At 42.6% G+C, this 23,685-nt stretch overlaps 1 protein-coding gene across 1 annotated transcript in view; it reads left to right on the top strand.

Annotated features, from left to right (window-relative positions):
* The window catches only part of LOC142750397 (uncharacterized), a 100,970-nt gene continuing 77,285 nt past the window's right edge, over positions 1 to 23,685 (top strand). The window contains exons 1-3 of the mRNA XM_075859400.1: positions 1 to 20; positions 82 to 724; positions 2,923 to 3,065. Of these exons, the coding sequence (XP_075715515.1) occupies positions 1 to 20; positions 82 to 724; positions 2,923 to 3,065 (806 nt within the window). The remainder of the gene's footprint in view (positions 21 to 81; positions 725 to 2,922; positions 3,066 to 23,685) is intronic.

Genomic DNA, 23,685 nt, shown 5'->3' with positions numbered 1-23,685 from the left:
ATGCGGGAAGAAATTCTGACGTAAGCTCATTCGGACGTAAGCTCAATCAATACGTTTCTCAATATTGTTTTTTGTTCACAGTGAAATTTCGAAAAAGGATAAAAAAATAGAAGTCTTAAACAAGAAATTGCAGGAAAGGGAAAGTGAACTAGAAACCTTGCGCTTGAAATGTAAATATTTAGAAGAAGAAAAGCGTCATCTCATTCAACAAGCTGAGAGCTTATATGAGAAAGTGGGAGAGCTACAAAGCGAACAGGCGAAATATCTACATGAAATATCTGAAATCAAGTGCAAAAACTTGCAGATCACTGATAAATTGCACAGTTACTCACCTTTGAAAAAAGACTTACTGATAAAAATGTTAAGAGAAGCTCATGAGCTCAGCATCAATAGTGACAAGTTAAGAGTCCTTGCTACAAGTGGTCTGTCAGAAATTGGCTTGAGCATAGAGCATCTACAGAGCATGGTCATGAACTTACGCAGCTCCACTCAAGAAATAGAAGAGATCCGTGCTCTCTACCAGCGGGAGTCCATGGAGAGGAAGTTACTATATAATCAGCTTCAAGAACTAAGAGGAAATATCCGGGTATTTTGTCGATGCAGACTAGATGACAGAAAGGGAGAACACTTAGAATTCCCATCTGATGAAGAACTTGTCGTGAACTGCAACGGTTCCAAGAAGCGGTTTAGATATGATCAGGTGTTTCTGCCACAGTGTACTCAGGTACTCTTGCTAGCTGATTTTCCTCCTTCTCTTTTGTCAGCCCAATGTCAATCCATGTTTAGCTAAGTCGAGACAGACTGGTTGCCAGAGATAGGGCTGGTCCACATGTAACAGAATTGCTGCAGAAAGTTTCTGCAGCATTTCCGTTGAAACTAGCAGACATTGGCTGTGGAAAAACCGCACCATTTCCTGCGTTTTTCACTGCAGAAAATGGTGCAGATATTGCTGAATTAATTTTCAATGCTGGGAGATGGTGACATCTCCTGTAAAAAAGGCAGCAACTCAGTCCACTTTCTGCAGCAGAAATTGACATGCTGCGATACGAAAAATATTCACCGCAGGTGAATTTCTGGCCGTAAATTTTTCTGCTGCATGTGGGTGACAATTGTTAAATCTCATCCACTTTGCTGCTTCTGTATTCCGCTGCGTACTTTTTGTCCGCAGTTCTGGATAGAAAATACGCAGCAATTCCGTTACGTGTGGACAAGCCTATAGACTGCATAACAGTTCCAGTCTATTTAATCGTGTCTGGCAGCATCTCTCTAGCAACCAAACTGTATCAGATGGTTGGCAAGAACAGGTTCACTGAAAAAAAGAGCCACAATAAAATATAACTTTTATTATAATACAGTTAAAGCTGTGTTCACATTTGCATCGGAGAATCCGTTTAGAGCCTCCGTTGCCTATTCTGTCAGATCTGACTGCAAAAATGTAAGGACATTATGATGAGACTCAATTTAGAAGTCAATAGTGTCATCAGGTCCCAGTGATATCCATCGTAGGATGGATGTGGCACTGGGTAGCGGAAACCACGATGCAGATATAAACAGAGCCTTAGAAAAAGATCCAATGATAGAGCATAAAAGAGTCAAAAATACATACATAACAAAGTATCTATGTTTAGGATTGGCAGTGTTCAACACAACACACAGAGTGAAATATATTAGAGAAATAGATAACTAAATGAATAAGAAAACAATTACTCATATTGGATACATTAAAGCACATATACTGTAATCTGTTGGCCAAAACCAAGGTTTCTCAAACTCTTTTTTCTGAAGCCTCAGCAGCCTATCCATGGTGATGATTAGCCCGCACCAGCAGTCGAAATCCATGCTAAAAGAGAGACATGTAGAGTGCCAGCCACAGTGTCCCAGTACTAGCCACACAGAGTCTCCAGTAACTGCCACAAAGTCTCCAGTAACTGCCACAAAGTCTTCAGTAACAGCCACTGTACCCTCACAGTATTACACTTATCTTCTCCATGCGTCTGCCCATTTTGCTGGAAGAAGGAAGTTAATTTGTAACTACTTGTGCCAAGGAGAATGTCTTTCTGGTGATAGGTCACTTTTGGTGGTACAGTGGGCCTGTCTTGCAGAATTCAGGACACTTGGGAGGGATGCTGCACCTCATAAAGAACTGGGTAGTGCCCACCAGATAGCATCAGTTCAGAGGTATCCAGGGAGCACAGTGGATGTCAGGAAAACTATCCCTGTTCTATCACTGATATAACTTCTAGCAGAAGAAAAACGCAGGTGGTACCCATAAAAAGGACACCTAGAAATTACCTGGTTTTTTTTCGTATCCTTACAAGCTGTAACGGACCACTAAGGCTATTCTCTGCAGACACGAGTCCATCTGGTTTTACTGTGCTGCAGAGAAACAATGATGCATACCACATACCACAGTCCTGATAAGTGGGGGACTCGCAGGGAAACACTTTATTAGGACTCATAGGGATTCTCAAAGAGCCAGGTTCCTGGGGTGGGGGGTGCCCCAATGATCTGCTGTCCCTCAGTTTTTTTCCTCTTAGGGGGATTATCGGGGAAAGCAGGAATAGCTGCTAATCCAGAAATTATACTCATGTTCTGCTGCCTGAGCTCTGCATATACCGTATATGTTATCATTGTAAAAAATGAGGCAAATATTCATAGGATGTCTATCTAGTGGTATAAACATGGTGCACATTATCATGGTACAGTCCGACATAGCAGTGTCTGTAATAACTAGAGAAATCGTGCAGCCATAATCCATTTTACGTGATCAGAGTTTCAGCCCCATTCAGATGCAGCTACGTGGCACAGTAAACTTTGCAAGTAATGTAGCGGTTTATATATCATTTCTCCTGATTTGTTTCTAAAAAATAATAATAATAAATATTCACATTATTTCTTTCCCTTAACATTCATGTTTTATAGGAAGATGTTTTTGAAGGAACTTTACCAATTATCAGGTCTTGTGTGGATGGATACAATGCTTGCATCCTGACTTACGGACAGACCGGCTCAGGAAAGACCTATACCATGATGGGAACTGAGCAAAAACCAGGTGTCAATATCAGGTGACAATCATTACTGCACATATTTTATACGTGTAAGCTTTGTAAGTACAAGTTGTCACCTCAAAAAAGCCCTACATATATCAAGTGACCATAAACCTAGTCAATATAATTTAGTCTGTACATAATGTTCAGATGTAGAAAATCACATCCCATTTCTCTGCAAGTCGCATCTGTTGCTTTTGTTATAATGAGTGATTTATCTGTGTGATTTTAGAATATACAGTGCGAGTTGTGATATGTTTATAACTGGCAGGCTTAAATACTGAACGGTACGGTTCTCCAGGGAGTTCCAAGGCATTCATCATTTTATCTACATCTACAATTGCAATCCGATTTTCAGGAAGCATTGTGCCACCATATCTGAAAATATGTAAGGACATTCTAGTTAAAAAACAAAAACAAAAAACAATAGATCAAGAATTATACAAAGTGAAGTTGTATAACACATTAAACCATAACAATTCATTTAATTGTTAATTCAAGTTAAGTCTAATCATAAACTCACAGATATGACCGGCTAGTGCACTAGATATTGCCAAGCCATACTTGAATAAAATCTGTCAGCTCTCCTGACATGACTGTTTTAGTAAATACTTCCATTCTCCATTCAGGCCAGATTCAGACGAACGTTGTATATGTTCAAACAACGGATGGCGCACAGACCTATGCAACTCAATGGGGCTATTCAGACATAAGTGATTTTGTTGCGTGAAACACAGTGAATGTCCTACTCTGCTGCGTTTTTGCGGATCATGCACCCATTGAAGTCAATGGGTGCGTGAAATTCATGGACAGCACATGGAAATACAGAGAAAATAAATAAATAAATAAAAAAATGTGCATCAACACTGACATCAAAAACTGATGCCACACGAAACAAACACTTATGGCACACGGAACTCCAACGCAGGAAAAACGCTGCGTTTTTTGCGGACGCAAAACGGACATGTTTGTGTGAATCTAGCCTAAAGCCCCATGCACATGTGAGTTTTCTGGTCAGTATTTTGCTTCAGTATTTGGAAGCCAAAACCAGTAGTGGAACATAAACAGAGAAAACCTATAATGGAAAGATTTGCACCTCTTCCGTGTTTTGGACCCACTCCTGGTTTTGGTTTCCAAATATTGAAGTAGAATATGGACGTGTGCATGAGGCCTAAGGAACCATTCTAGAGCATCTTTTCCTAGAACTCGGCATTGTGCTGTTCCTGTGTTGTTCCTCCTGGAAATGTATAATTAAATTGACAACTGGGTGTTTTCATGTCCCAACTGGGACTATAGGGACTCTCATACTATTCAATCAGTGCTGACATGTCAGACTGTGTAGAGACACAGCACTATTGAAATGGTAAGGTAGTCATATCGTTCCAGGAGGAATAACAGAGGAATGGCACAACACAGTATTCTAAGGCCCTGTTCACACTGAGTTTTTTGACAAGTTTTTTGGCACGGAAACCGCTCCGAAAAACTCGTCAATAAACGCCCGAAAATGCCTCCCATTGATTTCAATGGGAGTTGGACGAGTTTTTTTACCGTGAGTAAAAAAAACGCGTCGTGGTAAAAAGAAGCGACATGACCCATCTTGAGCCGGCTGCCGCCTCCAAAACCCCATTTCAATCAGTCAGAAAGGGTAAAAAAAACACCTTGACGAGTGTTTTGACGAGTTTTTGTTAAACCACTGTGCAAAAAACGTCTGGAGCAGTTTTTGCAGGAGGAATTTTCCTCCTGCAAAAAACTGTGTGTGAACACAGCCTAAGGGTATGTTCACACGAGGTCATTACGCTAGGAGTCCCTGCCTCGCTGCCGGACCACTGTCTTGTACTGAAAACATGATTACAGTACGGGACAGTTGTCCTGCAGCGAGGCAGGGACTCCTAGCGTCGTACATAACTATGATGCTAGGAGCCCGGCTCCCTTCACTGTGTTCAGTCCGGTACTTGCGGCCGAAATACGTCCGTCAATTACGGACGTAATGACCTCGTGTGAACATACCCTAAGAAAAATCCTCCAGCATTGTTATTTCATAAGGCATACACATATTTACTAAAACAGACATGTAAGGAGAGCAGAAAGTTCCTCTTTAAATGTTCTTTTTAAAACTTGACTAGGGTATGCCACTCTGCCCAATCCCTGTGCTTAACAGTCCAGTGGGTACAGGTTTCTGTTTTTACTTAATGTACCTTTTTCCAAGTTGCTCGGGACACTTCATTGCTGTGTATGTTATGCATTTCCCTCCCTGTACCTCGGTACTTTCCGTATTACGGTAATGGACTGGGGTTTCTTGGGTACACCAGGCAAACCATTTTGAGGACCCAACCTCCATCCATACAGAACACATGCACGTCCAGTTTTAGGGTTATATGTAAAAAAAAACAACACTACCCATTTCCCATTAGCTTCTCTATAGGACTTTAAAAAAAAACAAAAAAAAGCATGTACATAATGACACTAAATGAAAAATGGCACTAAAAATGCCATAAAAAAAGCATGTTACATTTTAATAACGCTGGCTTTTTAGAAGCATTTTCTTGATGCAGGTGTTGTTGTAATAGGACCTGAATGGCTCTCCAGAGTACTAGAGGACCCGCCAGAGGGCCCAGGTTCTGGCACAATAAAGGGTGTAGGCAAATGCGGCAGATTTCATTGAAGAAACTTTCTGCGACTGAAAATCAGTTCCATTCTTCTGAATGGAACTTGCAGAAAGTGCACCTGCTGCAGAATCAACTGCAGTCAGATGAATGAAACCGATTTTCAGTCGCCGAAAATTTCTGCAATGAAATCTGCCGCCCGTGACTACACCCTTTAGGGGAGGAACACACACAGCGTGTCCAGGGCGGATACGCAGCATCAAGCTGCATAGCATATCCGCCCTGAACACCACATTGAATGCCGTCTGAAAAACCGCACCACATTGTGGTGGGCTTTTTCGGCTGGAATTTCCGCTTTGGAAAGCAACGCGGCAAAACCCACCCAAAAAAGTTCATACTTACCCCCTCCCTCTCTTTTGTGGGTAGTCTGGCCTCCTGGAATGACATTGCAGGCCATGTGACTGCTGCAGCCTGTGATTGGCTGCAACGGTCACATGGGATGAAATGTCATCCCAGGAGGCCAGACTGTAGAAGAAGCGGTGAACTCTGGGTAAGTATAACTTTTTATTTTTCTTACTTGCGATTTTTGCGGTGGAATTGCTGTGATTCCGTCACAAATGACGCAACATACATCACTTTGTTGCGGGTTTAAGCACCCCATTGAATTCAGTGGGGTAAACCCACAACACAAGAGCAGTGATTCCGCAGCATTAATTGGCATGCTGCGGCTGATAAAATCGCACCACAGATCAATTTATGTGCATTATTATTTTTGCGGCTCTTTTCCGCTGTGTGGGGATGAGATTTGTTGAAATCTCAACCACACTGCTGCTACTGTAATACGCTGCGGATTTTCCACAATGAAATCTGTTGCAGAAAATCAGCAGTGTTTACGCCGTGTGTGTTCCTACCCTTATTGTGCCAGAACCTGGGACCTCCGGCGGATCCTCTGGTACTCTGGAGAGCCACATTCAGGTCCGGTTACAACACCTTTCACAACATATCATTATACTGCAATTCTCCAATCTAATTTTTTTAAAATCATAAATCGCCAGAAAAAGACTCAACGTTAAAACAAAATTGTACAGCAATTTACTTTGATTAAAGCATTAAAAAGTGCAAGGGGGTGAATACTATTTAATGGCACTGAACATTTTATTTTAGATATGGAGATATCTGAACATACTAGGCCGGATTCACACGAGCATGTTCGGTCCATGAGATATGGACCGTATGTTGGCAGTATTTCCCGGACCGAACACACTTCAGGGAGCCGGGCTCCTAGCATCATAGTTATGTATGACCTTAGGAGTCAATGCCTCGCTGAGGGAAAACTGTCCCATACTGTAATCATGTTTTCAGTACGGGACAGTTTTCCCGAAGCGAGTCAGGGAATCCTAGCTTCATAGATAACTATGATGCCAGGAGCCCGTCTCCCTAAAGTGTGTTCGGTCTGGGACATACTGCCGACATATGGACTATATATCGCGGACCGAACACGCTCATGTGAATCCAACCTAACTGGGAAGTTTCAGGAATTCCAAATTCCTGTCAGCAGGAGAACAATACCACTGCAAGAATTGTGAATCTTTACAGCTGCCTGGCATCAGTAGGCAATACCTCCATTTCTTGAAAAGGCTAAAAAATCTATTTCCTAGCAGTGAAATCTTGTAATGAGTTATTTATTAGAAAATGTGGTTACATAATGCCTTATTACAGAGCAGTACAGTCTCCATGTGCTGCAGTGCAGGCTCTGCCGGGTGCCATATGTACAGGAATAATCTCTAATAGAATCAATGCTTCCTTATACCTCTGTACATACATCATTCTATGGAACATAAATCGGAGGTATAAGGAAGTACAGAAGAGGTCCCATGTACCTCTCATGCAGCCCTATTATGGCTCTGTACTAAAGAAATCCATAGTATGGCCGTGTGCAATGGCTGATCATCATTGGGCATTTTGGGCGGCTGCCTGGGGCCCGAGGCTTCCGGGGAGCCCATGGCCGCCCCATGTACAATGCGTTTTTGCCACGATTTTGCCGTGAATCGCGGCAAAAACCGCAACAAAATGGCATTGTATGTATCCAGTAAAGGACCTGCAGACATAAAGGTCACATGACCTTATGTCTGCAGTTCTTGTTACTGATTAGAGACCTGCTGGTCACATGACCGCAGCTCCTAGAACAGCAACAAGAGAGAAGACCATGAGGTGAGCTGCGAGGTAAGTATAAGGGGATCATGGATTTGTTTAAGGGGTCTGGGGTCTGTGTTTAGGGGGTCTGTATTTAGGTGGTCTGGAGTCTGTATTTAGGGGGTCTGGTTTGGGGTCTGTATTAGTTTATGGGGTCTGTATTTAGGGGGTCTGTAGTAATTTATGGGGTCTGGCGTGTGTATATTTAGGGGGTCTGGTCTGGGTTCTGTATTTAGGGGTCTGGTCTGTGGTCTATTAGTTTATGGGGTCCCTATTTAGGGGGACTGGTCTGGGGTATGTATTAGTTTAGGGGGCCAGGTCTGGGTCTATTAGTTAATGGGGTCTGTATTTAGGGGGACTAGTCTGGGGTCTGTATTAGTTTAGGGGGTCTGGTCTGGGGTCTGTCTTAGTTTAGGGGTCTGGTCTGGGGTTTATTAGTTTATAGGGGTCTATATTTAGGAGGTCTGGTCTGGGGTCTGTATTAGTTTAGGGAGTCAGGTTTAGGGTCATTATTAGTTTAGGGGTCAGTTCTGGGGTCTGTATTTAGGGGTCTGGGATCTGTATTAGTTTATGGGGTCTGTATTCTTGGGCCTGGTCTTGGGTCTGTATTAGTTTAGGGGGTCAGGTCTGTAGACTGTATTTAGGGGTCTGGTCTGGGGTCTATTAGTTTATGGGGTCTGTATTAATGGGGACTGGTCTGGTGTCTGTATTAGTTTAGGGGGTCTGGTTGGGGGTCTGTATTTTGGGGTAGGAGTGAGGTCTGTATTTAGGGAGCTTGTACTGGGGTCTGTATTTGTTTAGGGTGCTTGTTTGGGGGCCGGAATTTGTTTAGGGTAGTCTGGTCTATGAACTGCAATAGTTTAGAAGGTCTGGGGTCTGTATGTATTCTAAAGGGGTTGTCCGGGCACATTAATAGGTCAACAGTATGAAAAAACGGTCCGTACCTGGACAACCCCTTTAATGTATGGTTCTGGGCCTTGGTGTTTACATTTTTGTGTTTCTATAGAGGCTGGAAAATGCTGCATAAGTGAGGAGCAAAGAGGTCTCATCAGGAGAAGTCGCCATACCGGTCTGTGTCAGATATAGAAGAAAAGAGAACAACACCCATCAGAGAAGACGTTACTTGTGAGTCGCTGGATCTATAGAGGATATGTCCGCTCTCCTGACATGTCTGTTGTAGGAAATCCTTGTATTCCACATAAAGTCTTTGTGTATCCAGGACTAATAGACAATTGCATGTTACCATTCCCATTGTCAAGAGGATGTGTTCCTACACAGTGCGATACAGCCAGCGATGGTTGGAGACTGTCAGTATGTAGGGACACAGCCCTTTGACAAGAGGAATCGTACCACCCATTTCTCAGTGCTCTCACAGAAAGGCGGTGTTCACTTATAGACACAGCAGAGCGGCGGTGGGCATGGGAGGCCCAAGTTTGTGGAACAGCCCAGGTCCTGTGGTCTACTTAATCCACCACTGGCTGTGTGCATTAGCTCTTATAGTGTTATAATGGCACACTACCCCTTCTGGTTCGTTATAAGATTAGAAAACATGCCGGCTCACAACAGATAAGGACTTATTGGTCCACATTTATTATTCAGTTTATGCCAGAAGTAGCATCTAAAATGTTGCCAAATTTGCGATTTAAAAGGAATGGAAATTAAAAAGGAATACTTTTCCTTCCTTCTGAAACCGCTTCTTGCTTTGGTTAAAAAAAAATGCATTTAAAATTGCAGTGACGTTTTTACGTTTTGTTTTTAAAAAAGCGCTGTGTGTGAAAACCAACCATAAACTCATTTATCAAGGACAAAGGTGAAAAAAGGTGAAAATTTGTGGCAAAAATGTACAGCTGCTCAGAGCAAGTGTAAAAATACATTCAAACAGTCAGACAATTGGAAATGCAGATTTATTAAGAGGTGTGCACCTTTTAATAAATTAACTGTAATTCTCGTCAACTACTTTCTCCGATTTCATTGGTTCAAAAAAAAAAAAAAGAAAGCCATTACTAATTAATGTATACCATTGTGTCCAGAACAGAGACTTTTCCATTTTGTGGGTCGCTTATTAAACAGGACAGAAACTTCCACTGAATATTTCCAAGGGCTAGACTTCGCAGTTAATGGTTCTACGTATGGTGGTCATGGTATGCAGACTTTTCAATAAATTCTCATATGAATGCTGGAAGTACTGAATGCTGGAAGTACTGTTTCCAGCGCTACAGCTCAGATGTAGTTAGATTCATAATTTTAGACACTCAATAACAATCTAAGTCCTTTACAATAGAGAATAAGTATATAAAAAGTGCCATAGGATTCATTATCACTGCTGTTGCCAAGAACGCCATCTGCTAATTTATTCCCAGTAGTGTGTTGTGTGAGGTATCACAAGCGCCTGATGCTGCAATTGTTATTCAGGGATACGACTACCTACAGAACAGAATAAAAACAAAAGCTTTAACATGCTAATGTACAATGATTTGGTTTACAGATTGTCATTAATTAAGCATTTAGAAATAAAAGTAAACCACATTTCACAGCAGAAGTCATTTTTATTGAAGGTCAACGCTCGGTTCCTCCATATTTATTATATGCTGGGAAAAATGTCACAAAGTACATTAACGCATGTTGTTGCTTGTTGTCTAAACAGTCACAATTCATTTTGTTATAACAGTTTGTAATGATGTTCAAAGAAAGCTAGAACTGTCTTCATGTAGGGCACTTCGGTAATATAGCACTGAGAATTGTATGGGAAATATAGAACTAGCCAGGTACTCTTTTCTGGGACTGTGATCGAGAGTTCTGGATTGTGTTGTCTAGAGAGAAATGTTCCTGATGCCCCAGATAACAGTCCACCAAATGTTACAAGTTAATACTCTTTGTGTTTAGGTGATCAAGGAAAAAGTCAAATTGATTACATTTTGCCCATAGAACCCTATTTCCTGTAAATTTTGGTTTATGTCTCAGTAACTTAGCTGGCCCCAGGGTTTAGAGGGTTGTCTCAATTGCACCTCTCATCAATAGATAGCTGCCCCTGCGATCAGCTGACCAGTACATGCCCAGATGATGCACACCCCTGGTAATCAGCTGATTTGGGGGCAAGCACTGCAGGCGTAATGTGTAGCACACAAATGTTTCAGGAACGGGACTTTAAGTGTGAGGTGTCCTTCCCTAGACTAAATTCCCTCATCACACAGTGTATGTAGAGCAATAGGAGTTGGGGGAGACATAATGATTGCCTGCTGCAAAGTGAAAGAAATAGTAGTCAGACAGCCCAGTCTGGATCAACTACAAGAATGATGGCAGTACTCTGGGTTGTCAAGCAAAGGGAGGATTTATAGGTATAGCACAAGGTACTCCGCAAAGAAGGTATAGAGGTCAGAAGTAAGGCAACAAAGGGCATTTTAAGTCAAGGTTATCAGTTGCCAATTGAGAGCTATCTGCTAGATAGAATCAGCAGGCAGGAGTGTAGTTTGAGAGCAAGCCAAATCAGAACATGGCCACAAGAACAAAAGTTTTATTTTATTAAAATTCAGACTTCCTAATATCAGGGTATGTATGAGATGCCCGAACAAATTCAAGCCAGTGGGTATACCTCTCCCCAAAAACAACACAAAGTGTTCCACTTAATGGTTTCAGACCTAGATACAAAATGAATATAAGAAAAAGACAATATGTGTTTTTAACCCCTTCCCTCTTCGGCCACTTTTCCTGACAAAGCCTCATTTTTCAAATCTGACACGTTTCACTTTATGTGGTAATAACTTTGGAATGCTTTTACCTATCCTAGCGATTCTGAGATTGTTTTCTCGTGACATTTATGTTACTGGCAAAATTTGCTCGATACATTCAGTATTTAATTATGAAAAACACCAAAATGTAGCGAAAAATTGCAAAAATTAGCATTTTTCTAAATTTAAATGTATCTGCTTGTAAGACAGGCAGTTATACCACACAAAATTGTTGCTAATTAACATCCCCCATATGTCTACTTTAGATTGGCATAATTTTTTTGAGGATCCTTTTATTTTCTAGGACTTTACAAGGTTTAGAACTTTAGCTGCAATTACTCACATTTTCAAGGAAATTTCAAAAGGCTATTTTTACAGGGGCAGTTCAGATGTGAAGTGGCTTTGAGGGCCTTATATATTAGAAACCCCCAATAAGTCACCCCATTTTAAAAACTTCACCCCTCAAAATATTCAAAACAGCATTTAGAAAGTTTCTTAACTCTTTAGACGTTTCACAGGAATTAAAGCAAAGTAGAGGTGAAATTTACAAATTTTATATTTTTTTGCAGAAATTCATTTTTAATCCATTTTTTTGTAACACAGAAAGTTTTACCAGAGCAATGGTACTCAATATTTATTGCCAAAGGAGCACCTAGTGGATTTTGGGGCCTTCCTTTTATTAGAATATATTTTGGGCACCATGTCAGGGCTCTTGCTGTGCCAAAACAGTGGAAATCCCCCAAATGTGACCCCATTTGGGAAACTACACCCCTCAAGGAAATTATCTCAGGGTATAGTGAGCATTTTGACCCCACAGGTTTATTGCAGAAATTATTGGAAGTAGGCCGTGAAAATTAAAATCAAAATTTTTTCAAAGAAAATGTTGGTTTAGCTAATTTTTTCTCCTTTCCCTAAAAGGGAAAAAGCACCGCAACATTTGTAAAGCTATTTCTCCCGAGTAAAACAATACCATAATAACATAAACGGCTGTTTGGACACACATCAGGGCTTAGAAGGGAAAGAGCATCATTTGGCTTTTGGTGCTCAAATTTAGTAGGAATGGTTTGCGGAGGCCATGTCGCATTTGCAAAGCCCCTGAGGGGACAAAACAGTGGAAACCCCCCACAAGTGACCCCAGTTGGGAAACTACACCCATTGAGGAAATTATCTAGGGGTATAGTGAGCATTTTGACCGCACAGGTTTTTTGCAGAAATTATTCGAAGTAGGCCGTGAAAATGAAAATCTAAATTTTTTCAAAGAAAATTTAGATTTAGCTCATTTTTTTTCATTTCCACAAGGACTAAAGAAGAAAAAGCACACAAAATTTGGAAAGCAATTTCTCCCAAGTAAAACTTTACCCCACATGTGGTCATAAAAGGCTGTTTGGACACACAGCAGGGCTTAGAAGGGGAAGAGTGCTATTTGGCTTTTGGAGCTCCAATTTAGCAGGAATGGTTTGCGTAGGCCATGTCACATTTGCAAAGTCCCTGACGGACCAAAACTTAGGAAACGACACCCCTTGAGGAATTCATCTAGTGGTGTAATGAGCATTTTGACCCCACAGATGTTTCATAGAATTTATTAGAATTGGGCAGTGAAAATAAAAACAATCCCTTTTCTTCAATAAGATGTAGCTTTAAGAACTATATAGATACAATTGTATCACTATCATAAATTGCTATAGAGTGAAACAAATCTCATATTAAAGGTTAGGTTCTAACCAACAAATTCCCATTGGTATCCACCCAGTGAAATATATGTAACATATTACCCAAGGGAAAACCACTTATATCTATTATTGAACAGTGAATAATAAGATGTAGCTTTAGTTTACATTTTTTCATTTTCTCAACAAATAAAGGAAAAAAAGAACCAACATTTGTAAAGCAATTTCTCCCGAGTATGGCACTACCCCATTTGTGGTCATAAACTGCTGTTTGGGCACACAGCGGGGCTCAGAAGGGAAGGAGCGCCATTTAGCTTTTGGAATGCAGATTTTGCTGGATGGTTTTCTGGGTGCTATGTCGCATTTGCAAAGCCCCTGTGGACACCATTTTGGAAACTACACCCCTCAAGGTATTCAGATAGGGGTGTAGTGAGCATGTTAACCCTGCCGGTGTTTTGCAGAAATTAGTGTGCACTCGATGTTGCAGTGAGAACTGTATTTTTTCCATAGATATGCCAATATGTGGTGGCCAGCTTGTGCCACCATAACAAGACAGCTTTCTTATTATTATGCTTTGTTTCCCGGTTTTAGAATCACCCTACATGTGGCCCTAATCTTTTGCCTGGACATTCGACCAGGCTCAGGAATGAAAGAGTACCATGTGCAGTTGATGCCTAATTTGGCGATTTACAAAGTATTGCTTCACAATTGCTGAGGCTCTGATGTGAAATAATAAAAGAAACCCCTGAGAAGTGACCCCATTTTGGAAACTACACCCATCAAGGCATTTATTAGAGGGTGTAGTGAGCATTTCCACCCCACAGGTCTTTTCCATAAATTATTGCGCTGCGGATGGTGCAATGTAAAAATCAGTTTTTTCCCTAGATATGCCATTTCAGTGGCAAATATTTAGTGCCCAGCTTGTGCCACTGGAGATACACACCCCAAAAATTGTTAAAAGGGTTCTCCCGGGTATGGCGATGCCATATATGTGGAAATAAACTGCTGTTTGGGCACGCTGTAGAATTCTGAGGGGAGGGATCGCCATTTGGCTTTTGAAACGTGGATTTTGCTTGGTAGTAGTTTTGTTTGGAGTATTAATGGTATTTAAATTTATAACGTGGGGGCATATGTAAGCTGGGCAATGTACTTCACGGGCATAGTCAGGTGGTATAATAATGGGGTAAAAAAAAAACAATAAAATAATCCATAGATATTTTGCTGTGAAGCAATCTGCACAGGCCAGTGTCACACTGATAAATGGTGTAGTTTCTTATCCCCCTTTTGGTCCACACTCCGCACCTTTGCAGTTTGGGGAATTTCGCTGGGAAAGTGTTGTCCTGATATAATACGGGCACCCTCGCTTCCAGCAGATATGTTTGGGCCCTACCGTTCCTGGTTCCCCAATTTTAGGGCCTTGATAATTCGCCTCTTGAAACAGAAGAAATGTTCCCCTCGGGCCTGCACAGTTGCATATTTTTTATTTCCTGGCTTATTGAAGCCTTAACTAATTTTAATTTTTTGATAGACGTAATGGTATGAGGACTGTTTTTTTTGTGGGACAAGCTGTAGTTTTTATTCGTACCATCTTGGGGTACATGGTACTTTTTGATCACTTCTTATCCTATTTTTTGGGAGACCATGTGATCAAAAAACTGCAATTCTGGCATAGTTTTTTTTTTTATACAGCGGTCACCATGCATTATAAATTACATGTTTCTTTTATTCTGCTGGTAAGTCCGATTCCGCTGATACCAAATTTATGGCACTTTTTTATGTTTTCCACAATAAAATTACTTTTGTAAAAAGAATGTATTTTTTCTGTCGCTAAGTTGTGAGAACCATAACATTTTAATTTCTTAATCGACAGAGCTGTATGAGGGCTTGTTTTTTGCGAGACGAGCTATAGTTTTTATAGGTACCATATTTGGATACATGCGACTTTTTGATCACTTTTTATTCCAATATTTGTAGGGCAAAGTGACCAACAAACAGAAATCCTGGTATAGTTGTTTAAGTTTTTGTTTTAGGCCGTTCACCGTGTGGAATAAATAACATAATATCTTTATAGTTCAGGCCATTACGATCGCGGCGATACCAAATTTGTTTAGTTTATTTACTTTTTTCTATGATAAAGGACTTGATAAGATAAAAGGGCCTAATCGGTGGGGCCTAATCGGCTTCCATAATGGCAGAGCAGGAGGCCATTGTTATTCTTCCTCTTGCCATAGCAGCAGTTGGCAGCCCTGATTGCATAGCAGGGCTGCCGATCTGCTAGCAACCTCTAAGATGCAGCGATCGCTGCATCTAAGGGGTGAATGGCAGGGATCGGAGCTAGCTCCGATGCCTGCCGTTCCAGGTGGATGTCAGCTGTAACATACAACTGATATCCACCTCTGTTGACGCCGGCTCAGATCCTGAGCCGGCGCCATCTTGCCATCGGCTACGGAAGCCTTTCAGGCCCCCACCTCTGGGCGGGGCCTGAACGGCTTCCGTGCTAGGTAGACCGGGAGGCCAGTATTAGGCCTCCGGTGACCATTACAGCCACCGGAACCCCGGCAATTTAATTGCTGGGGTGCCGAAGAGCTGCAAACACCTTAAATGCAGCGATCGCTGTTGACCGTTGCATTTAAGGGGTTAATGGCGGGGATCTAAGTCCATTTTGGTCCCCGCCATTACAGCTGGATGTCAGCTGTAATACACCACTGACATCCGGCGATGATCGCACCGACTCAGCTTCTGAGCCGGTGCCATTCATTTGTCGTATGGATACGGCAAAATGCGGGAAGCACTAGCTTTCTATGACGTATCCATACGGCAAATGTCGGGAAGGAGTTAAATTATAATTTAATTTATTAAATGGAAAAAAATTATCTAACACCTATATCACCCACGTGAAATAAGAATTGCGCCTTTAAACTTATTACCTGGATTGTGCCAGATTTGGCAGCAACAACTGCAACCAAACATTTCTAATAACTGGAAGTTTTGGCCCACTCTTTCTATGCATAATTCTTTTAAATGGTTGTCAAGGTCTGTTATTGCAGCTCATACCCATTTAAGTGAAAGGGACAGAGATTCAATCCCAAACTCAAGAGTGGCGCTGTGTCTGAAAAAAGTAGACCATTTAATCATCGATAACGTTACCCTTTAATTCAGCCACATTTGATGGCTTTCTAACATAAACTGCCCATTTAAAGAGGCTCTGTCACCTCGAGAGATCATGCTGTGCTGTCACATATACCCACATTAACTTTACTGAAGTGTCTTCAGAGTGAATAGACATTGCCTCCAGCCAGGATGTCTATTCACACTACCGACGCTTCGGTAAAGTTTCTGTGGGACTTACTCACACAGCACAGCGTGATCTTGCGAGATCACGCTGTGAATGACAGCACAGTGTGATCTTGCGTGAATAGACATCGCGTCCTGGCTGGAGGCAATGTCTATTCACTCTCAAGACACTTCAGTAAAGTTAATGTGGGTGTATGTGACAGCACAGCGTGATCTCGCGAGATCACACTGTTCTGTGAATATAGATGGACATGAGTGGAGAGAAGTGTATGACGCTGAGAAACGAATTAGCATAAATCTAAAATTGTTCATAACTTGCTCAAAAATTATAGTTTTTCAAAATAAAACCCACTGTTGTTATCTACATTACAGCGCCGCACAGATTACATAGGAGATAGGGCATTTATAAACTGGTGACAGAGCCTCTTTAAGGTCCTGCAACAGCATCTTGCTAAGTGAGGACTGTGACTAGCCCACACCAAACCCTAAATTTTGTTTATTTGGAACCATTCAGAGGTGTACGTGCTCTTGTGCGTCATATGATGATATACTTGTATGATATTCTTATAGTGGAATGATGTGATAGTTTTACACCAGATTTCACAAAGTCTTCTAAAAAGTTCCACTTTTAGCTCTCAAGACTGTCTACAGAACATTATCTTAAAAAGGATCTGTCACTTCTTTATTAACCCTATCTCATAACTAATCTAATAGGCGCTATGATGCTGATAGCTAGTGTAATTTTTTTCAAAATAGTTTATTATTTGCAAAGTTATGTGCGTTTTTCTAAATATGCTAATTTGGCTATACTTGCCAAATGGGAGGTCACTCTTTCTTTTTAGTCTAGGTGGTGTAATGTTTTCTGTATGAGGCTGTCGAATCAGCGTCATACAGTTCTCCTCTTCCTAGCACAGCATCACAGCGTGATCATATATTATAGAGCTTCCATTCCCATCTGTGTTTTCAACTGGTGTTCCAGCCCAGCGTGATTGTGCAGTGAAAGAAGCTGGGCTGCAACAATGAGAAGTGTATGACGCCGATTGGTCACTGACCTAGTGGGTCCACAAACCCACAAACCATGACAGTACGCTCAGGCCATGGAGCCCGCTGGTCAACCTGAGACCTTGATGACACAAGCCATGCTGGCCGAGATGGAGGATCTGCAGTCACGGCAAGACCAACTCCTCCTGTCGATGAATGCCATTGCCCATCGGCTGGTTGCTCCAACCACAGTCGTCACTGCACCCATTCCTCCTGCTACACTTCCTGTCTGTACCAGTGCCGATCCCCTGTTCTTCTTGCCGCTACCTTCACGCTATGACAGAGACCCGAGGACCTGCAGGGGATTTTTGAATCAGTGCCAGATCCACTTGAGACTACATGCCAGGGCCTTCTGTTCGGATGACGTCAGGATCACCTTCATCATCTCTCTCCTTTCTGGCAAAGCCCTGGCGTGGGCAAATCCTCTGTGGGAACATCAGGGGCCAGAGACTCATGACTTGCACTACTTCTTATGGACTTTCCGGTCGATCTTTGAGGAACCTGGGAGAGTTTCTTCGGCTGCTGCATCCCTGTTGACCCTACACCAGGGAGACCTCTCCATGGGCGAGTATGCCATTGAGTTCTGTACCCTGGCTGCTGAATTAACCTGGAACAACGAGGCTTTGGTGGCCACATTCTGGCAGGGTCTGTTTTCAGGGATTATGGACGATCTGGCCGCTTGCGATCTGCCATCTACCCTGGACGATCTCATCCTACTTGCCACCCGGGTTCACATGAGGATCCGGGAGAGTTCCCAAGAGGTCCTCCGGGAGAGAGAACTTCCTAGGCTGGATTCTACTTTCCAGCAATCTTTACCACCCTCCTCAGTCGTCCCACCAGAGGATCCTATGCAGATGAACCGTGTCAAATTGTCTACCCAGGAGTGACAATGCAGACACACTTCTGGACTTTGTCTGTATTGCGGCCTCAGAGGCCATATTGTACATCTGTATCCCCAGAGGCCAGAGAGACCCCAGTGCCTAGGATTGGTTGGAGAGACAAGCCTAGGTGGAACGATGCCAAATAAAGCATTCTGTTCCAAGTTAACTATTCCTGTGAACCTAGTATTTGACGAGAGGACACATGGGGTTTCTACCTATCTAGACTCCAGGTCCATGGCAAACTTTATCCAAAAGGAGCTAGTGGATCATCTCCAGTTGCCCACAGTTCCCCTGGAGACATCTTTGACTGTTGCCTCAGTGAATGGGCTGCCTCTGCCTGACCCGATCGTTTCTAAATGCAAGTCGTTGAGGCTCCAGGTTGGAGTCCTTCATTCTGAACTAATTTCTTTCCTTGTTTTGCCCAAGGCCATCAATCCTGTTCTGTTGGGCATGCCTTGGCTTCGACTGCATGCCCCAGTCCTGGACTGGAGTTCTGGAGAGGTTCTCCAATGTGGCTCCAAGTGCCTTGTCGTTGTCTGTTGCACATTCATCCTGTCCAGCCTCCTCTGCCTCAGTCATTGGCGGGACTGCCGCCCCCTATTTTGCTCAGTTTGCAGATGTCTTCAGCAAAAGGGAAGCTGAGATGCTGCCTCCAAATCGGACTTATGACTGCTCCATTGAACTGGTTCCTAATGCCTCTCTTCCCCGTGGATGTGTATATACTCGCTCTCCTTGCCAGAGTATCTATCCATGTCGGCCTATATCAAGGAGAATTTGGAGAGGGGTTTCATACGAAAGTCTTCCTCCCTGGCCGAGGCTGGGTTCTTCTTCGTTAAAATGAAAGATGGATCCCTTTGACTACCGTGATCTCAAGAACAAATACCCGTTGCCACTTATATCTGAACCGTTTGACCGTATACGAGGAGCCAGAATTTTTTCTAAACTAGACTTGCGTGGGGCTTATAATTTGATCCGAATCCGTCAAGGGGACGAGTGGAAGACGGCGTTCAACACTCGAGATGGGCACTATGAATACCTGGTGATGCCATTCGGACTGTGTAACGCTCCCGCAGTCTTCCAGGAATTTGTTAATGATATCTTCCGAGATCTCCTCTATATCTGTGTTGTAGTTTATCTCAATGATATTTTGATATTCTCCCCAGATCCGACGACTCATCGGAGCCATGTCCGTCACGTTCTACTATGATTAAGGGAGAATCATTTATATGCGAAGCTGGAGAAGTGCGTCTTTGAGAAGAGATCTCTGCTCTTCCTGGGCTACATCATCTCCGATCAAGGTCTCAAGCTGGATCCTGAGAAAGTGAAGGCTATCCTGGAGTGGCCACGTCCTCAAGACCTGAGGTCCATACACGGTTTCCTGGGATTCATCAATTTCTACTGGCAGCTTATCCCAAACTTCTCATCACTGACAGCTCCCATCTCTACACTTACCAAGAAGAGTGTGAATGCCAAGGTGTGGACTCCAGAGACAGAGTCCGCATTTATTAGTCTCAAAAAAGCCTTCACTTCAGCCTCGATCCTCCATCATCCTGATGTGTCTCGGCAGTTTTCAGTGATGGTGGACGCTTCTTCTGTTGGTGCAGGTGCACTTCTGTTCCAGAGGAGCTCCAAAGGAAGAGACTTTTTTCTTCTGCAGAGCGCAATCACTCTATTAGGAATCGGGAGCCTCTGGCCATCAAATTGGCTCTGGAGGAGTGGAGACATCTGCTAGAGGGCACAGTTCACCCCATCCTGATCTACACCGACCACAAGAACCTCACCTACCTTCAGTCCGCTCAACGACTAAATCCCCGTCAAGCCAGGTTTTTGCTGTTCTTCACCCGTTTCCAATTTGTGCTCCACTACTGTCCCGCTGACAAGAATGTGAGGGCCGATGCCCTGTCCAGGTCATTTGAGACGAATGACAAAGTATCGTAGACCCATCCTGCATTGTCACTGCCAATCCTTTGCAGGTTAGAGACATCCCTCCGGGGAGGACTTTGGTTTGATTGGCAGACAGGAGAGGAATTCTCCGCTGGGGACACAGTTCTAAACTGGCTGGGTATGCTGGTGTTCATAAAACCCGAGACCTGATTGCTCGTCACTTCTGGTGGCCCATGCTACCCAAAGATGTTGTGGACTTTGTCTCTTCTTGCACGGTGTGTGCTTCTAAGAAGGTTACTCACTCCAAGCGAGCTGGCTTGCTTCAACCTCTGCCTGTACCCAATGCCCCCTGACAGCACATTGCGATGGACTTTGTCACAGACCTTCCTCTCTCAGCAGGATGCAACACTGTCTGGGTGGTGGTGGACCGGTTCTCGAAGATAGCACATTTTATCCCGCTGACCGGCCTATCTTCTGCTCCCTGACTGGCGAGTCTCTTCATTCAGCACATCTTCCACTTTCATGCTTTGCCCCTTCACATTGTGTCCGATCGGGGGGTTCAGTTTACCTCAAAGTTCTGGAGAGCCCTCTGTAAACTCCTGGATGTGAGATTGGACTTTTCCTCAGCCTATCATCCCCGTCCAATGGGCAAGTAGAGAGGATCAACCAGATCATGCAGAATTATCTCCGCCACTTCATCACCTTACAGCATGATAACTGGGTACAGCTTCTTCCATGGGCCGAGTTCTCGTACAACAACCACACAAGGGAGACTCCAACACTAGTAGGAACAGGAACAAGAACACAGCACGGGATACAGGAACAGGTAACAGGGCACGGGTAACAACTGGAACGAGAAACACTAAGGGACCATTTGCAAAACAGACTTGGGATACACTAACAACGCTCAGACAAGGATCAGAAAGGCAGGGACCTTCTTATAGTCCAGGAAATCATGTGAGTTGATGATGATGATTGTCTTCATGTGTCCGCGCTGGCCCATTAAGAGCGGGCACCAGCATGCGCGCGCACCCTTAGGGTCACAGCGATCTGGAGCAGAAGTGAGCGCTGGCGTCTCTTAGGAAGGAGATGGGGACCAGCGCTCACAGATCCATGGCTGCGGGCATCGGGAGGTAAGTAAACCCGACGGCCCACGGCCATGGACGCTACAATGACAAGCTTGAAAAGTAAGTAGTGACTGAAGTATATACAAACATAAACTTATGGACAATGGCCCCTACTAGTTTTGCACAAACTCTAATCAAGATAAGGGATGCATTAAAAAAACACTTTAATGGTTCTATAAAGTAAAAAGTAAAATAAACAAAAAAAATACTAATTACTTATTGTATTGTCCTCCTTCCCTTCAATCTTCAATGTACCATAGTACAACTTTTTTTTTTTGTTCATTAATTTTTATTAAAAGTTTTACAAAATACAATAGTAAAATTTCACATTAATTGACTTTTTATCAAGTTACTGAAAAGTATTACAAAACAGAAAAATTAAATAAAACAACTTTAGTGTGGTGGTATGGTGATATAGTACATAAATAGTACAAAATAAGTACAAGAATAATACAGAATGTCTCTGGTCTAGATGTGATGAAAGAATGGAATAGGAATATGTTAGGTTCAAAAGTTAACTAGTTAATTAAGTCTACAGATATAGTGCTGAGCGAGTTATTAAGCCATAGTTTATATTAACCCCTTCCCGCCGCAGCCCTTTTTCAGATTTTCATTTTCGTTTTTTCCTCCCCACCTTCCAAAGGCCATAACGCCTTTATTCTTCCGTCTATATAGTACTATGAGGGCTTGATTTTTGCGGGACAAGTTGTAGTTTTTCGTAGCACCATTTATTTTGCAGTATAATGTACTAGGAAACGGGGAAAAAATTATATGTGGGGTAGAAAATGAAAAAAACAGTGATTCCGCCATGGTTTTTTGCACGCCATTTTTACGGAATTCACTGTACAATTAAAACAACATATTCATTTTATTCTATGGGTCAATACAATTACGCCGATACCAAATATGTGTAGGTTTTTCTATATTTTACTACTTTTACAAGTAAAAACCTAAGTGTAAAAAAGAAAATTTATTTTGTTTCGCCAAATTCCGAGAGCCGTAACGTCTTTATTTTTCCGTCGATTAAGTGGTATAAGGGCTTATTTTTTGCGGGATAAGCTGTAGTTTTTAATAATACCATTTTGGTGTAAATGTGACGGTTTGATCACTTTTTATTTCATTTTTTGTGGGAGATTAGGTGAACAAAAAATAGAGATTCTGGCGTTTACAATTTTGTTTTTTTTACGGCGTTCACCGTGCGGGTTAAATAATGATATATTGTGATAGTTCAGACTTTTACGGACGCGGCGATACCAATTATGTTTATTTATTTAATTTTTTACTATGCTCTAGGGGGAAAATGGGAAAAGGGGGGTTTTTTGAACTTTTAATATTTTATTTTTTTTTACACAAAAAAAACAACTTTATTTAACTAATTTTTACATTTTTTATTAGTCCCCCTAGGGAACTTCAACCAGCGATCGTTAGATCGCTTGCACGATATACTGCAATACTAATGTAATGCAGTATATCGTGATTCTGACAGTCTCCTATGAAGCCCTGCCGGAGGCAGAGCTTCTTAGGAGTACCAAGATGGCGGACCTGGGGTACTTCGTCAGACCCCCAGGCAGCCGTGTGAACCAACGGCTCCCCCCAATCTCGCCGCAGGGGGGCCGTTGAGACGTTACAGGGGGTCGCCCCCCTGTTTTTAGTAATTTAAATGCCGCGATCTCTATTGAACGCGGCATTTAACGGGTTAAACAAGCGGGATCGCGCTAAAGCGCGATCCTGCTCGTAACCCGGAAGTGTCGGCTATAACACACAGCCGACAGATTCGCTCTATGGAGCGGACTCAGCCCGTGAGCCCGCTCCATATTCCCCCACCCGGCGTGCGCCGTATATATACGGCGGATGTCGGGAAGGGGTTAAACCCTCTCAAAAGTATTGGCCAATGATCCACGGTGTAGTTCAGCCATAACATCAAAACAACTGACAGGTGAAGTGAATAATATTGATTATCTCGTTACAATGGCAGCTGTCAAGGAGTGGGATATATTAGGCAGCAAGGGAACAGTCAGTTAGAGAGGGCACATATGTATAAGTAGATTGGTAGTAAGTGTGTGGTGGCTGTGTATGAGAGAATAAGCAGAGTCATCCATCAGAGTTTATTATATTAATTTGGTCATACTATTAATATTTTATACAATTGTTACTATTACTCCTATCTGGATGTTCTAGGTGGCTGTGTCCAACTGTCAGGAGGAGAGAATTGTATACTACCAC

This window comes from Rhinoderma darwinii, chromosome 3 (assembly GCF_050947455.1).
Source record: "Rhinoderma darwinii isolate aRhiDar2 chromosome 3, aRhiDar2.hap1, whole genome shotgun sequence".
Taxonomy (NCBI): Eukaryota; Metazoa; Chordata; class Amphibia; order Anura; family Rhinodermatidae; genus Rhinoderma; species Rhinoderma darwinii.
This window is presented reverse-complemented; position numbering and strand designations above follow the sequence as displayed.